The sequence below is a fragment of the Martes martes genome (assembly GCF_963455335.1).
Source record: "Martes martes genome assembly, chromosome: 6".
Classification (NCBI taxonomy): domain Eukaryota; kingdom Metazoa; phylum Chordata; class Mammalia; order Carnivora; family Mustelidae; genus Martes; species Martes martes.
The window spans coordinates 10,185,527-10,203,643 of NC_137893.1; the positions used below are offsets into that span (position 1 = coordinate 10,185,527).

General features: G+C 47.0%; 1 protein-coding gene across 6 annotated transcripts in view; it reads right to left on the minus strand.

The window, feature by feature from the left end:
* Nucleotides 1-18,117, minus strand: part of ARID1B (AT-rich interaction domain 1B) — a gene marked incomplete at its 5' end in the record, with an annotated part of 439,771 nt that overhangs the window by 32,870 nt on the left and 388,784 nt on the right. For all 6 annotated transcript variants that reach the window (XM_080805572.1, XM_080805571.1, XM_080805568.1 and 3 more), the window contains 2 exons: nt 576-685; nt 8,066-8,211. In XM_080805572.1, coding sequence (XP_080661698.1) covers nt 576-685; nt 8,066-8,211 — 256 coding nt within the window. The remainder of the gene's footprint in view (nt 1-575; nt 686-8,065; nt 8,212-18,117) is intronic.

Sequence of the window (18,117 nt, forward strand, 5' to 3'; positions counted from 1 at the left end):
AAAGGTATTAAAACAACATTCTTAATTAGTATAATTTGGTAAGTTTGCTGGATGCTGGATAAGGCCACTAAGCCACCATGCTTATTTCAAGCTTACATGGAATGCTAAGCATGGGTTACCCCTTATGAAAGAAAGAAAGGAAAAAAAAAAGCTGTTCACCTTATTTATCAAATAAGGCAGGAAAGCAAAATATTAAGTATGTTGTTGTTGCTGAGGCGGCCAAAACAGGAAGCTATAAACTGAAGGCAGAGAAAATGGCTGCAAGTATCAAAACCAGGCAGGACCCCTTCCTTCTCCCCACCCCCAGAGCGCCTCTCTCCGGTGGGTCTCGTCCCTCCGCCCCTCTCCCACGACCGTGAGTTCGATGCCGTAAGAACTAGTAACTTTCAGATCCACACCATGGAGGGGGTGGGGGGAGAGCGAGGAGAGCTACAGACGTGGTGCACAGGATGGAGGCATGCACGAGAGAAGAAACCAAATGGCAACAAAAGTAGAGGCCGACACCAGTGACCAGAACACCACGGCAGCTGCAGCGAGGCAGGCCCCACACCGCGTGCAGAGGAGAAAGGAAGTACCTTCGACTTGCTCTCGGGCTGCGGAGCGCCTTCTTCTTTCCCGTCGGCCTTGAGGGGCACGGGCAGCTTGGAGTCCCCGGGAGACATCATATCTGCAAGACCCATAGATGCTAATCGAAAACAGGAGAAAGAGTTTAGGATTATACATGTGAGGCAGCGGGCCGTGCTCCTGCTAACCCCAGTTACCGAGACACGCGTGGGACACCTGAATTTCCCCTGAAGGAAGAAGAGAAGAGAGGTGGTAACCGAGAGCACACTGGTTCATGGAAACCTACACAGCACAGCATTCTGCCAGTCCTTTTGTAACTTAAAAAAAAAAAAAAATCCCAAAGACAAAAAGACCACAACCCTTTACTCAACACCCAAGCCCCTGAAAGGCAACTCGTATCAATATTATTTTTTCAAAATTACTACAGCTTTAATAGAGCAGGTGCGAGGGGTGGTAAGTCCAATGTTTGAGTGGGTCATTGGGTGTGAAAGGAAATGCCAGGTGTGTGTATTTTTTACCTGGTGACTGGAAGATTTCATGCTTTCTTAATGTCCTGCATTTACAGAATCTACGGTTTGCAAAATCACTCGACATTTTCTATTGTTTCATTTTAAAGGCTTAACTAGCACACACGGCCTAGGCTGCAGTCATGGAAAACAGTCCTAACAAGTGACTTGAAAAACAAGAACCAAAAGTAATCTTCGAAGGACAGGATTTCTAATGATTTTACAACGGGGCCGGTTTCCTTTCGGTCTGGGGCTGTGTACATTTATTAACGCCCAGCAGGTGCTCAAATGCCCAGGTCAGACCCCCCAACCTGCTCAAGAGTCAACGTCACGATTCCCGGCAAAACTCATTTTCTATGTCAAAGCTCAGAAATTCAATCAAGGTCATCTAGGATTTGGAAGGAAAGATTCACCAAGGAACAACTGATGTGTACCCATTTATTACGAACACGAACAGACATTTCAGAATTAAAAAGGAGGGTCTGGCTTTCTTTTTAAAGGAAGAACAAGGCTACAGTAGGGAATCAGTGTAGACATCCGGGGACTAACAGCTGAATTTCTACAGAACCCCACTGTGACAACCATCTGCACGGTGCTGGGCTGGGAGCGCGACACTAAACAGATGTGTGAGGGGAGACGGAAGCAGACAAGGGAGAGCGGAGAGAATGAAGAGCCTTGTCAATGAGGGAAAGCCAGCAAACATTCCTGTTTCGACGCAAAATAAACCTAAGGTTCCATGCACAGGCCCTGTTCTGCACTCTGCAAACAGAAGTGCTGGCTCCTCCCAGGCAGTGCGTGTGTTGCCTAATGTGCCAAAAACAAAAAAAAACAAAAAAAAAAAAAAAAAGAAAAGAAAAGAAAAGGAAAAAAAAGAAAAAGAGAAGAAGCAGCAGCTTTAAAAAAGGCTCCACAGATTGGCCACTACAAAATGATTATTGCACATATTCATGTATTACTATGTTTTAGAAAATAATTAGTTTTAATTACAGCAGCGAGAGAGCGAGCAGGGCTCTGGCGAATTAGCTGGCAAGCTCTGCGGTGCTAATTTGCTAATATCGTTAGCATCACGGCAGGTTGAGACCAGAGGTCCTGCCAAAAAAGCCGACCCCGCCACGTGCCCAGGAGTCCGGCGGCGCGCTCGTGGACGCCCCGGGAAGCGCCCGTCTTTTCCACGGGACACGCTGGTGCGCGGGTCCCAGCCCGTCCACGCCCGGTCAGCCCTTGAAGTCATCACCACGCACACAAATCATAATTGGGATGTTTTTCTTTCTTTCTTTCTTTCTTTTTTTTTTTCCCCAAATTACTTTCAATACTTAGACTTTAAGAACTGGAACAAAAAGCTTTTTCAAGTGATGCAGCTGCAGAGAAAAAATCTATTGGGATCAGCTAAAAATGCTGTTATTTTTGTGAATGTGTGAAACCTCAGAAAAGCAGCTGAGAGAGACCGCCCCAGGACCGCCCCGCTCACAGCCCGGGGCTGCTTTCATGCAGTCTTCTCTCCCGGGTCTAGCGCTGGGGGAATTAGTAAATCTGTACACTGAGAAACACCCTTTTTAGAAGAACAGAAAGGGGAAAAAGAGCGGGACGACTGTGGAAAGAGGAGCTTCCTCAGGAAAGTCCCCACGTCCTCGCTAGTTATGCACAGAGCCGTCACACAGGAATGACAGCCACGCCATCCTGAGAATGTGGCAAAGTCAAGGACACGCGGCTTCTGTGAAGGCCTGCCCCTTCAAAGGTTATAATGAATAGTTCTGTTAGAATTTATAATAAGTTATACCTAAATATTACTGTTGAAAGACAGAAAATAGTAATATTCGTTTTCGTGCATTCAGTGTGTTAACATACCCACGAACCATTTTTAAGCATGAAGAGGTAGGCCGAGGGGTGTTTGGGTGGCTCAGCGGGTTAAGCCTCTGCCTTCGGCTCAGGTCATGATCTCAGGGTCCTGGGATCGAGCCTCGCATTGGGCTCTCTGCTCAGCAGGGAGCCTGCTTCCCCCTCTCTACCTGCCTCTCTGCCTACTTGTGAACTCTCTCTCTCTGTCAAATAAATAAATAAAATCTTAAAAAAAAAAAGAGGTAGGCCAAGATGTATTATTATAATGAATGATAATAATTTATACTGACTTAAAAAAATCAGACTCAGATGAAGTTAAGCATATATGTTTGTTTGAAATTCCCCAAACCTCTTCACTCTCTATTATATATTTTTATTTTTATTTTTTTAAGATTTTATTTATTTGACAGAGATCACAAGTAGGCAGAGAGGCAGGCAGAGAGAGGAGGAAGCAGGCTCCCCACTGAGCAGAGAACCCGATGTGGGGCTCGATCCCAGGACCCTGGGATCATGACCTGAGCCGAAGGCAGAGGCTTTAACCCACTGAGCCACCCAGGTGCCCCTCTATTATATATTTTTAAATGGGAATTTAGGACATGCAAATATAAAAAATGGTCAAAAGTGGCACTGCTTTATTATTTTGGGAGATAAATAAGGACAGAATTGAGAGTAAGAGCTGTATTTAGTACTCCTGCCTTACACTCCAAATTTTATTTTACTAAATGGATCAAAAGGTCTTTCCTTACTGTGGCTTTTACTATTCCTTTTGTTGAAATGCTTATTTTTGACTTCTTACCAGAATTCTCAATGAATCACTGCAAAGCGCTATATGCCTCCCAGGGCAATGACACTCCAGGGGCACTATTTTTTTTTTCTCCTTTCCCAGAAGAGAGAGACCACCACTGTTGTAAGGATGTGTTAAATCAAGGCCCCGTTCTTTCTCCTGTTGACATCAGTAATCCAGTATGTAAAGTTCAGACATAAAAAGGGGCAGTAAAGAACTCGGGCTTGCAGAAAGTGCTGTGTGAGTATTGTAAATACATTTCAAGTGCTAGCCTCTGGCTTTACCGCTGAAATTTAAGAGCTAGAATGATTTCCTAAAGTAAGTGTGGGTCAAGGTCCTAAGGCAGCCATTCCACCCTGGATTTAATATATTCAAGAGGAGCATAAAGAACATATGGTGTGAACAAAACTGAACTCAAACATTTGCTCTTACTCGTTCAGCTTTCTTTACTCAGTCTTCCTACAAGGTGGCCAAGTCACTCCCGGAAGATGGAGACATGGGACCAGAAGCACACATGCGGTTTGTTCTTTTCACGGTAAATGATAGTGCATCCTCCACAGAATCTCTTATTCCTTGTTTCGGAAAACACGGGAGGGCCTGTTGAGGTGTACACGTCTGCAGGCATGACGCTCGTTATATGGGGCACATGGAGCAAAGCACCGTGGACGTGACACGTACGGAGGATATGGGAGAAGCCTGGCAAGAACCTTCTGACACCTGGCCATGACGTACCTCCACAGGGGCAGCGTGAGCGAGAGGCACGCCACCCTAACTGCCACCCACGCCCCCTCTCTCCGGACAGGGAGCCCAAGGAAACATGCAGCCTGAGCACACCCAGCACACTTGCTGTGCTCTCAAGAAAGCCCCAGCTGCCGACCAAGGCCAGCGCTACCAACTGACTCGGCCTAATCCCAGTCTGCATTCTGCCCACTTGAATAGAATAGGTTTTCATCATTCATTACACCTTCCATATCTTTGATCGGGGAGGGAGCACAGCAGTTCACCGAAAATCATTCACTTCAAGCAAGCAAGCAAGCAAGCAAGCAAGCAAGCGAAAACCCCAACAATCTTAAAAACCACTTGGACATCCAACCATCAGCAACAGTGCTAAAGAGCCAAAACGTCCTTAGAGAAGGACCCTGAAGTCTCAAGAAGGTCACCACCTATCCGTCTGGTGGATGCATACGCGAGCCATGGTTTTTTATCTTTTTAAAAAAATTTCAAAACAGCAAATTATCTGGTAAGCAGCTAACGTCCCACAAGCAGGCATGGGTTCTGCCAGGAGACTGCTGAGCCGAGTACCTCCAAATCGGGGTTCTTAAGCTTTAGGGAGCACTTATGAAAACTACCTAAGGCGTCTGTTAGGAACAGAGATTTCTGCACCGTCCAGAAATTCAAAATCTGAAATTTTAACAAGCATTCTGGGTGACACGTGGTTCTTGATCTTTGAGAACACGGAAGAAAGCTGTCGATCCCGTGGTAATGAGCTTGCCTTTTTTCCTCTGTGAGGGTTAACGGAGCTAGTCTGCCCCATACTGGTCGGACGTCAATGGGACACTGCCTGTGAGACGGAGCCGTGGTAGGTTGGCAGAAAGATCTGGAATCCCGACAGGGCTCTTGTGTAAGAGGAAGGCCTGCCTACAGGGGTATATGGCTGTTCCTTTACTATCTGGAGGTTATACGGATGGAAATGCCCTACATTTTGCAGAGCGGCTTCTAGGGAGGCAAACTTAGAACCACAGATGGCAGATAGATTTTCTGGAATTTAGATGTCTTCTCTGAAGATGATGGTTTATACGAAGACAAGCATATAACTAATGAATATTATAAAAGGAAACACAAAGAAATATAACATAGCTAATAATACAAGGATTATAAAAGGGCGTATTTAATAAGGCTATAACGTGACTTATACTTTTGCCCACTGCATTATCTAATTCCACTCTTTTAATGCAAATAATTTTTTTGAAAAAAGCTCCTTTAGAGGGAAAAAAAATCCCCCCCACTGCTTAGCACCCCACATTTCTTGCATTTTAAAATGAAGAAATAGTTGTCACATTCATACTCACACTGACTCCATTTGAATAATTACTTGCTCACTGAAGCCTGTAACAATTTGTCACCACACAGGAAGATGTTTTTTGGCCCCAAACCCCGTCTATATCACAACTGCCTGAACTCTGCAAAGAGGATGCTGGAATGCCAGTTGCATAAGCAGTCCAGGTTCAGCAAATCCCACTGCCAGCCCTGGACATCAGGGGTGTTATCTGCACCTTCTCCAAAAGTGCCCTTACAGAGAGGACACGTTTTGCCCTTATCACTGGTCATTGATCTGCATGGGCCCAAAACAAGTAGACTGATGTGATGATGATCGAAGGCCATTTGGGGCCCAATTCTAGAAAAAGCCAAGAGTACGCCTTCAGACCAAAACCCATCAGGAGCCAGTCGGTAACTTTATGGGTTCCTTTGCCACTCCTGTTTCCCTCAGAGACTGTAACACAGAGATGGCAGCTTGATGGGCGCCTATCAGGAGACACACAGTATATGCTAACTCGTTAATATTCTTTGGATGTGCTAGCTAGATGACTACTTTCTATCAGGGAGCATTTGATGTATAGAGCTGGAATAAAATCACCTAAATGTGTAGAGGAAAATTTGATAAATGTCTAAATTATTAAAAATTCAGTGTTTCGAAATACACAACGCAATAAAAAAAAATTTTTACTAGCCCATACTAGACTGTGAGGCTAAATAGCCTCTCATTGAACAGATTTCCTCTGCAGGAAGTAACGAAGAGCTGCATTATCTGAATAATAATAATAATGAAAAGAAACCCTCTCTGTGAATTTCCATTAAATTGGTTATTCCCCACGAACACATAAATCTACTTAGGCAGGGCACGGTGCCATCTACTTGTGGTTGGTTATTTTTGTGGCTCTGGGGTCCAAAGGAAAAAGGGAAAAATGAGTACTGCTAATAGTAGGTGAAAATTTATTGTGCAGTTTCAATGCTCTGAAGTAATTTTATTTCAACGAGCCAGACGAAACACGTAATGTCGTAACCCAAATACACTGTTACCTGGGACAGTGCTGAGAAGGGAAGGGGAAGCTTCCGGCTAACAGACTGTCGAAGACTGTCCTCTTTCATCTCAAACGTCACAAGACCCACCTTGCTGGGATGAATGACCAATAGCAGGAAGGACTATTCTAGTTATTTAAAAACCTTCCATTTCGCCGCTAGTTTCGTTCTTCCTCTTGCACATACTTTTAAAGAGGTGTAATCAGGGAAGGGCACTATTAAATGAGACCCTGGAAACCAACAAGTCAGAAGCTCAGAGAGGCTGCAGGCAGGCCCAGCCTGGAGCAAAGAAACAGCAGCTCCCAGGGTGGCCTTTCAAAATCCCAAAGGTCAGAGGGGTGGTGAAAGGCAGAGGAAATGAGAAAAGGTAGTAAGAAAAGGCCAGGCCTCTAACTCCACAGTGTTTCCCTAACACATCATGAAACCTCACGGGGCGCACACAAACAGCTACACTGTGCTCTGTATTCATCGAAGGCGAGCATCCTCCCAGGGACAGCGCCAGCCCCTCCAACAGGCGCTCGAAAGTGACAGGTGACAGGTCCGCTACGACCCACAGTCTCTCCTCATCTCAAGAGCAGCGCTCCTCAACCACCGGGCAGTGAGGGGCGTGGGGAGGTGGTTCAGGGCCTACGGAATCTGAGAACACGGACTCTTGGCACAGGTGTAGACATTCCTGGTGTTTGCACAAACGAATTCCCCTTACTGCACTCACCGGACGGGCTTTGGTAAGAACGCAGTTGTTGACATCACCAAGGGGGTTGAAAACGTTAAACACGATGGAAAATTTAAAGCAATCCATTAAGAAAATAATATAGACTTTCTCACTGGAGACGATCTGCAAACAGTGCTTACGAACAACTATTTCCGGGTATTTATTTTAAGGTGAAAAAGTACTTCAACGCCCCTGGTTCTGCCCTTCAATCCCTCCTCTGAAAGGTGAACTTGCACCGACTGGAGCATCGGTTTTGTCGGGGGATCTTCCAATACTTCGAATGATGCCCCACGAGGAAAAGAACTCAGCGTATACATCGAGCAGGCAGTCCCCAGGGGCACTGGGAATGTGCCCACCCATTAAAAAATCACGGAGGCCGCGCAAATCATTCACACAAAACATAACGTGATCCTCATGTCTTGAAACAGTTACATAGACTGAGCAAGTTTCCAGGCAGCAGACGAGTTGAGTGTGTCCCCTTTTGACCCAAGGATCCCACTGCTCCGGCCGTTCACGGGTGCAGGCCTACGGGGAGAGGAGGGGGCGGGGAGGGCAGCTCCCAGAGCGCGGGGCTGACGCGGTTACCTGCTGAGCTGTTCACCATGTTGGGCGTCATGCTGTAGGGGGGTGCCTGGGTGTTCATCAGCCCAGAGCTGTTGTTCACAGGCTGGCTGTAGGGAGAGCTGGAAGCCATAAGTCCACTCTGATTCATGCCGGGAAAACTGCCTTGCCTGTAGGAAGAGAAAGCACACGCATACATACGCTGGCCACGGACACCGGCAGCACGTCACCCGGGGAGCCATTTCTCAGAATGCATCTAGGCAAGGGGCGGGGGCCACTATTTTTCATGTTCGCTTAAAATAACCTATTTCCCGGAAAGAGGGCTGAACTACTGCTAAGTAAGTATTTAATGCACTGTGTAAAAATTCCAAATAATATAAATTCCACAAATAAATTACACATTTTGAATCATGTCACGTGTTCCAGGTTATGATTTATATAGAGGAATATAAGCAAGAAAGGGGGAACTTGAAATAAGAACAGGAATTACAAAAGCAAGCAAAATTAATTTCTAACGTTTAAAAAGATCTGACTCTGTGAGCCTTACTTAGTGTCCTCATATCAAAATCCAGAAGTCAAGGAATGAAAATCAAATGGGCAGTGTGAGAAAGTTATTTAAAAATTCTTTCTTCGGGGACGCCTGGGTGGCTCAGTGGGTTAAGCCTCTGCCTTCAGCTCAGGTCATGATCTCAGGGTCCTGGGATCGAGCCCCAAATTGGGCTTTCTGGTCAGCGGGGAGCCTGCTCCCCCTGCCCCGCTTCTCTGCCTGCCTCTCTGCCTACTTGGGATCTCTGTCAAATAAATAAATAGAATCTTTAAAAAAAAATTCTTTCTGGGGCGCCTGGGTGGCTCAGTGGGTTAAAGCCTCTGCCTTCGGCTCGGGTCATGATCCCAGGGTCCTGGGATCGAGCCCCGCATCGGGCTCTCTGCTCAGCGGGGAGCCTACTTCCCCCACCTCTCTCTCTCTCTGCCTGCCTCTCTGCCTACTTGGGATCTCTGTCTGTCAAATAAATAAATAAATAAATAAATCTTAAAAAAAAATTTTTCTTTGACCTAAATATTCTGATAGAATAAATGTGGGAGAAAACATTTCTAAAACCCTTCAACCCTGTTTTTTAGCATTCTGTAACTAGGTACTATGAAACACACACCAATATCCCCATATTAACTTTACACAGTAAAGACCAGACTTCCACTTCTTTTTGTAGGCTTTCCTGGGACAGGAAGGAAGGGAGCTTCAACTGGCTGACAGTGTCCCTAAGGGTCACCCTTCCTTGACTGTGATGCAGACTCATGAACTTACATTTTGGTGATTTAGTTTTGCTAGTTTTTTTTGTGTGTGCTCTGTGAAAGATAAACTTCGCACTCTTGCAAGGGGAAGAGGGTATTTCTTAATCTGAAAGGGACACCTGTGGCACAAAGGCATTTCTCTAACTGCTGGAAATGAGACAGGGAAGGGGGGAGGTTTAAACTGCGCAGCGCTTTAATTCTCGCAGTAGAATTACCAGGTAGAGAGAAGATGAAGGCGATGTGACGAAATCTGCGAGAGCCTCCACTGTCGTACTCGAGCATCTCTTACATAAATAGTATACCTTGAGAAAATTTTCCCAACTTTTGGCTATTAGTGTTCCTTCTTAAGAGAAAAGCTAATAGGAAGGGTAAAAATTCACACTTGGCATATCTGTTCCAAATGAAATATGAGTACAAGCCCCTTCCCCCAGGCTCCATTAAGCTGTCATCTGATGACTTTCTATGTATAACAGTAAAATATTTTTGAAGAGATTCTTTAAAAGATTAACATAAGTCATTTTAAGAAAAACCCAATATACTATTCTTTTTGTGTAGCAATTTTCAATGGATTCAAATTCCTGGCTGGTGGAAAAAGTTCAAACACAGTCCACTTGGAAATTCAAAGTATAAGGGTTTGAGTGGGCTTTTTTTTTCTTTTAAATATTACATCAGCCATTCAGAGAATTCCTGTCCAGATGAACACTTGATGATGGCTTAGGACGAACATTCTAGCAGGCTGAAAGACTAATGGCGTGGGTGTGGCTCTGGGAGAAAGGAATGTTACTTCAGCCTTGAATTCTGAGCTCACTGAAGTGCCATTTGGAATAACTACAGACTGCTGAATCAGGATTATAATACCCACTGCAGTTCATTAAGAATGTATCTGAGATCATTTGATGGCTTCTGATTAACCTCGAGGTCATCAAATACTTCTAAATACATTGCCCCACAGCTGGAAACAGTATTTCTTTATGGTTAGGGTCTTAACATCCAGCATGAAAGTGGCTGGAGTTAATTCAAGTATCTTAGGTTCCCCTTCTGACGTGCTCTCATTCAAACAAAAGACGCTCTCACATTTATGTACCTGTTTTGAAAGAAAACAAGAACAAGCGGCACCTGTTGGGGCTGCTCTCCCAATTCCGCAGCAGATAAATCTGAAGAGCGTCCTTAACTTAGGAACAGGTTGGGTTTTCTGAAGACAGCTTCCAAGTCTCAACCAGTGATGACCTGTCCTTCAAGATCCAGGTGCAAAGGCCACCCCCTCTGCAAAGGTCGTCCTCACTCCCCCACCTGGAAGCCCAGCCTGCCCCAGGCTCTGCCTATCAGAGCCCCCTGCGCTTTCTTTTGGGACTTCTAACAATTTATGGTGCATGTCTTGGCTCTTACAGGCATGTATGTCTCCGAGAGGAGCAGCTACTGAGCCTGCCCAGCTACTAGAATAATACTTGTTAAACGAACTGGTAGACAACATTGTCACCCGAGTACACAGGCCTCAGGCCACCTCTTCAGGCTTCCCCCAAACTCAGTTTCGCATGTGCTGTGACTCCCGGGTGCGCGGAACAGTCAGTCCCTTGAGCATGCTGGCTTATAACTCAAGTGGTAAAGAGAATCAGAACAGAGAACCCACCAGGCAGGCTCCTGGTAACCCTAATTGAGGATTTCTCCCCCAAGTATGCACTGGCCACTTGCAATCACCATAAGATAACGAAGGTATGCATTAGAGGTTAAAAAAAAAATACCGTTAAAAGTAACAAAATTAAAGACGTCATGCCGCTGGCTACAGTGGTCCTCGATGAAACCATGCCTGTAGTTTTACAAGTCTGGTTAAAATGCCAGGGGTCTTGACTCTGTCACTAGTCACACTTTCCACGGTCACTGGATCTGGGAGCAAATCTCCTCGGGTCTCTGGGCCTGTTTTTGCATGTGGACACGCAGGGACAGGTAACAACAGTAACTGTCATGACTTCTGAGGCCCTAATAAATGCACCTTTCTAGGCATTGAACACATTTAATTTTTTAAATTCCTGGAGGAAGGTTGGTGGGATATGCTTACATACAGAAAGGAAAAAGGATCAGAGAGACTGAAGAAGTTACTTGAAGACACACAACTAGCAGGTGGCAGGAACAGAATGCCTCAGGCCTGCTTTCAGTCCGTGTCCTCTATCTCTTTCTCCATGGGATCCCTACCACTGCTAGCACTTGATGGGACATGGATAATGGCATAGGGAGTCCACTGTATACCTTCCTCTCTGTCTACTGTAGTCACCTGTAGTTGTAGAAAGCTGAGAGATACGAAGTAGAGCTTTACTTTGGGCTTCCTGAACATCTGCTTCCAGGAAGGAGTTTCACAGGCGCGGCGGGCCCCTCGGGTATCCAAGGAGGGAAGCAGCTGAGGACGACGGGAGTCCTCTTAGTGTGGCCATGTGTGGCCATGAGCACAGCGCTTGGCCATCTGTCCAAATGGGGGAAGACAGCCAGTCCCTCCATCATTGCAGAAGAAACCCTATTCATTATTGCTTTAGAAACTACCCACCAAGACTGTTGGTAACTTTGGACAAGCAAGATGGGCTAATACGAAAAAAAGAAGGCTTTCAGGGCGCCTGGGTGGCTCAGTAGGTTAAGCCTCTGCCTTCAGCTCAGGTCATGATCTCAGGGTCCTGGGATCGAGCCCCGCATCGGGCTCTCTGCTCAGCAGGGAGCCTGCTTCCTCCCCCCCCGCCCCCGCCCCGTGCCTGCCTCTCTGCCTACTTGTGACCTCTGTCAAATAAATGAATAAAATCTTTAAAAAAAAAAAAAAAGAAGGCTTTCAATGCACTCCGCGGAATGTTGTAAATTGAGACAATTTTGTTTTGTGGAAGGAAACCTAACATGGCCGCCTCTCTGACTAAGCTGAGTGCCCCAACTTACCATGGCGTGCCTAACAGGAGAGGCACCACGTGCGGCTAACAGGAGAGGGTTTCTGGGGCTCACGACAAAAAGCTTCTTTGGTTGGGCTGACTCCTGTGACTTGAACCACAGAGACCTCAAAAGAGGCAGCACTCACCGACTGCTAAATCCCTTTCTGACCACAGCAACACTCAGACTGCTGCAAATGGCATCAGCACAGTCAAAGAAGTCAGTCACTCAGACACTCTCTTTTTCAAAAAGAAACGGCAACATGACAAAAACAGGTAAAAATGTAAACAGAAACGAGGGCAACATTGTCCACATAAAGACGTAAGACATAAGTCGTATCTGGAAAAGCAGATTGCCCTTCCTTGACCTTGGGGTGTGAACTCCTGGGCTATCTGTTACAGGTCTATGGGCTCAGATAGTTTTTGTTACAAATTACTGCTGGCCTGATGCCACAGGTTCCTAACCTGCGCTGGTTGTGGCGATAAATGGCCAATAATGTCTCAGAGGGGACCCAATAAACATTTCAGAAGTAATGTCGTGTCAGTGCTTTGCTGCTAGCGGACCGTGCGGGAGGCACGTGCGCAAATGGGCCAGGCCCTGTGCTCCCCTGGGCCTTCCGCAGCCAGCACTGGTCCCTGATCTCTTCAGAGTCAAAGCATGATGTGGGGGTTGTTACTTGAACATGTGGACCCGCAGATTAACTAGAGGAACTTTACTGAAATCGGTCTTTGGTTGGGACTAGACATAAATGTTTGAGATCTGTCACTCGATGACAAGAACCAGGTTATTATAAGGAGAATAATTCAAAAGTGGAGCCTGTACACCCATTTCCCTAAAGCACTCCTCATCCTGCTTCTCAAGTCTACACACACTCACACAAGTGATTTTTTTTTTTTAATAGATCTTCCTTTTATTCACTTTGGAGATTTCTCAAACATTACACATTCATCTGCCAACAAAGAGCTGGCTTTGGGGAAAAAGCCCAGAAGCAAACACCCATTTTAAAGTGACCATTTCCAGTGGTTCACAGTGAAGGCAGAAAGGGGACTATAGCTTCCAACTACAGCTTGAACCCAGCAGGTAAACGTACCGGTATGAAACGCTATAAAGGGTAACCGCACATTTTTTTCTAAAGACCTTGTTTTAAAATCAACTACAAGAAAATTTAAAGTAAGAGCCGTATATGATTTTGGTGCTTTATAAGAATATTTAGGCCACATTGTTTCAGCAATCAGCACTATTTTTTCTCAACAGTGACAGACGGGGAAGTGTGAAATGTGTAACTTGAATGTGAGTGGGTTTCTGATGCAGCTCTTTCGAGAAGGGTCGGGACAGAGAGAAGAAATGCTTTGGAACCAGGCACCACAGGAGGGGAGCCACGTCATACAAAGTCCTGGTGGCAAGCCACATGGAGAGAAGCTGCACACAAGAGTTCTAGCATATCCACGGGAAACATCGTTCTTGAGTCATGTTCACCAGGAACATAAAGCAGGGCGTGCTCCACTGGAAAACGGCACGACTGCATACAGATCTTTCTCTACATGGACTGTCACTGTAGATGTAGCTGGAGTTATGTAGCCAGCAAAGATTGCTTACTGACAAAATTAATTAGGCTAACACCAAAATTTGGAGCACTTTTCCACTTAAACCCACAGTCATCAGAACCAGGAACCTAATCTTTGCAAAGCCCAATTCCAGCAGAATTTATTTTTAGAGAGTTCCAACTGTATGCGTAACACTGCACAGGATGCCCTATTTTCAATGTTTTAGAAACAGAAGCTGTTTTCACATGTGCCCGGCATCGCCGGAGAGCATGCTCAACCTGACTTACACCATGTCTCCCCCCAAGCAGTACCGAGGACAAATTCGGTCAAAACTATTTTAAATCTAATATCTGAAGCGGGAAAAACACTGCCGGTGCCCCCAAAACAACGTAATCAAAACAGAAAAGCCAGCCATCCATGCCCCAGCCCGTTTCCATCATGGCTAATCCATCGCACGCCTGTGACAACATGTGCACTAGCCTATTTTGGTGGCAAAATAATGCTATCGGTTCAACAAGCGAGAGACTCAATCCTGGGAAGGTAAAGTGGCAATTTGTATCTTTAAAACCAAAGACGACATGGGGCGCCTGGGTGGCTCAGTCGGTTGAGCGTCTGCCTTCGGCTCAGGTCATGATCCCAGGGTCCTGGGATCGAGCTCCTGGGATCGAGCTCCCTGAGCAGGGAGCCTGCTTCTCCCTCACTCTGCCTGCAGCTCTGCCTACTTGCGATCTCTCTCCGGGTCAAATAAATAAAATCTTAAAAAAAAAAAATAAACCAAAGACGACGAAGAGAAGTGCCAATGATTTACAAACAGTAGATTTCTGTGGAAATACACAGCCACGTGTTATTAAGAAAAAAACAAACAACCAACCAACAACAACCGTACGCCTTTTGCTCAGGGAGACACAGCAGAAATAACTAACATTAATCAGAAACATCTTCTGATTGTAACTGGTAGTTACAATCATTTGTTCGAGATGAGTGTTCTAAGACCTGCACGGGAGGGGACGGGGCAGGAGGAGCACAACAGGAGGGCCAAGCAGAGAAACAAGTCACATCGCCAGAGCGGACGGCCACGGCCACCTGCGGGCATGGTCTGTGGCAGAGGCCGAGGTGGGAGCAGGGGGGAGCCTGCAGTCAGGGAGGTCAGGCAAGTTCCCTGAGAAAGAGATGCCGGCCCCCCCTCCTCTCCCCTCACACCTCATCTCCGGTCAGATCTGCGGGATTCATTCCGGTGAGGAGAGGATACCACGGCTCAGGGGTCTGGCAGCAGGGGCAGCTGGTGGACTAGAGGACCCCGGGGCCTGTGGTTCTGTGGGGTCCTGTCTGGACGCTGGGAGAATTGGAAAGAGACTAGGGGTTGTTTAGCAGGAGCAATGGCCTAAAAAGGTGTGTTTCAAAGGCATCGTCCCCTGCCTGTGGACAGGAAGACACACTGGTGGCGGGAATGGCCCTGGGGCCGCAGGCGTGCAGTTACTCCAAGAGCAGGTAAGAGAGGCCAGGAGGGCAGTGGCACAGCCGAGCGGCGTCTCGGAGGCACCCCTGACAGGACGGGGAGAGGAATGAGATACTGGGCGGAAAGGAGAGGGGCACTAAGGTGTCTCCCAGGTTGTCCGGCTTGCCCGAGAGGCTGGGTGAGGAGGCAGTCACTGAGAGGTAATGTCATGTGGGCAGCCGGAGGCTCAAGTCTGAGAAGCAGAGGGAGAGTTCTAGAACTCACCTTCGCTTCCTGTGCTCTTACAACCCTTCTCGAGTCTTTAAGATCTTCCCTCGTCGTGAATGCGACCCCTTTCGAGGCAGCCTGTTCCCTTCCAGAAGGCTGAAAAGTGCAGGACATCAGCCACAAAGCTACAGCAATAATTAATCACTTTCCAGCTATAAATTAATAACTCCCCAAACCCTTTGGTCATTGATACATTTCAGTTTTATTTTTTTCCTTTGAGAATGGGCAAAAAAGGAACGTTGTTTTCGAGAGCTCTATGAAAAAGACCCTTTCGACAGAGGGACTGTGGTAACTTTGTTCACTGGTCTCGAGAATGGTCCCTTGAGTGGGTGCACAGTGCGCGGCATCCCGAGGACGAGCTCTCCCCGGCGTGTCCAGGCCACGGCCCGCAGCCCGCGGGCTGCCCACCGGGCCCCTCGGCCTCTCAAGCATCTCTCCGGGGCGTCTTCGCCTTTCTTCCAAGAGCTGTGTTTTCGCCCTGCATCTCGGTGAGGCGGTTTCTACTCCGCACCGAGGAATCCCGCATATTCCATCTTGATTTCCTAAAAGGCTCCAACACCAGGAACATTTTTTCCCTTTCTGTTAACTGCTTCACGCAGCCTTCTCGGCGGGATCCAACCTGTTATCAGTCCTGCTCCTGGCATCGCCGCTAAAACGCACCTGTTGTGCAGTTTCAAGATTAAGTCCTTGTCTGCCTCAATGCAGGTACCCCCTATCGGTGGTTGTTCCTAAAGCCGCTGACGGATTGTCACCTTCTCTCTCAAAGCAACCAGGAGAACAAATAGAGCTCGAGGGTTTTGAGGCGAGAGACTTCCCTGTCAGGGTGTGAAGAAAATGCAAAAAGCGTTTGGCTGCCTGAAGTCTGGTAACTGATAACTGAGAACGTTCTCTCCATCTCTGCGCTGATTTGGGGCTGGTAAACCCATTGTTTTGTGATTCCGAACAATTACTGGCAATCAGACGAAGACGAACCCCAAGTCTCCCTTCCTTCCGAGACTGTTGACGCCCAGCACAGGGGCTGCCTCAGGCTCAGGGCGGAGACCAAACCAAAAGGGCGCAGCTGTGGGTCCCCCAACCCGTCTCTTCCCTGGAAGAGGTGGACCCCAGGACTCTGTGGGTTCTGGTGCACGTAGCTTCCCACTGGGTCCTGGTAAGATGCGGTTCGCATGGCTCCCCGGAAAGGAAAACTAGTTGCCATTGAGGTCGCCCACCGAAAGAAAACAGTGCTCCTTTCTGTGTTATGCCAGAGATCTTTACTTAAAAAAAGTTTATTTTGCAATTATGATGCCATTAAGAAAAGATCTTGAGTAATTCCTAAGGGCGGCTATTCCTTCTCAGTGATGGAAGTACCCACCCGTTACCCCAGGACATCCCCTTCCTGGGCACAAGGTGTAGGAGAGAGTGACGTCAGAGGTACCAGCACCGCGGACAGGTGCACATCAGCTTGACAAATACTGAGGAGCTCCGCCGTGGCACCCATCCAGAACCAAACCGAGTGATACCTGGGAATGAGGTCATGAAGAATGCACAGATCCCGTACACACTCACACACTTCTTGTACCTAAACAGGCCAGTCTATCGCATGAAAAAGAGAAAGAATCCGGGTCCTGAGATCTCCATCTCATAAACTTGCTAGAGTGATATTCTATAAAGCCCTCTAACAGAGAACACACTTGTCCCGGCTCTAATGCCAGGAAATATTCAGTACAGTCATTTCTAACTTACAACAAAATCATCCTAAAATTCTTACAGATTTCCTGAGCTGAAAGCAGCGCTGGCCCACAAAGTTACTTCATTTGTTGAAGCAACACTATTCAAAATTAGGGTAAAATGTGTTGCAGGAAAAGCCTGAACGCTGAGCAAAAGTCTGGCTCATGACCTCCTCACCATTTGCTCTTACCTGGTATCTAACAGTCAAAGGCCATTTAGAAAGAGTTAACTTTCAAAGTGACGGACAAAACCTTACGGGGTTCTGTAGTTGTGATTTTTTTGTTCTTTTTTTTTTTTTTTATATCTATTCATGGAAGTGAAATTCAAACTAAGAATTAAGGTCAAGATAAAGAGGAGCCTTTGGGAGTTGCTCCCACAGCCCTTTATGCTACCAGCTAAGGGGTCCTGGGAGCCCCTTGCCCATGATCGTCATATGGTCACCCAGGATGCTTCCCAAACCCCAGATTGGGACAGACTATGACACAGATCAGGTCCTCTTCACTGCGTTTAAACTGTCTCTGGTGCTGTCAGCCCCAAACACGGCTGAGATGATGCAATTTCGGACAGAGCAGGATGGGGTGCTTCCCGCGGTCAGCCTGAACGCTTTGCAGGGTGGTGATGAGGCCGGTGATGCTCCCTGAGATACACCTGACTTCAACCACCTTGCCTTTTCGTAACTGTGCAGAGCTCGAGTTGCCTGCACTGTGGTGCTGACTTTCCCTGGGGACAGATGGACTGGAAAGCCGATTCCAGAGAGGACCATCCCAGCTGGTCTGGTGGGGCTGTGAGGTCTGTGGGGGCAGAGACGCTAGTGGCCACGAGGTCAGACATGCAGACAGATGGCTTAGCCAAGTAAAAAGGGGCACAGTCCACCAATGTGAGGCTCCCTTGGGTTAGTAACGGGATCTCCGACC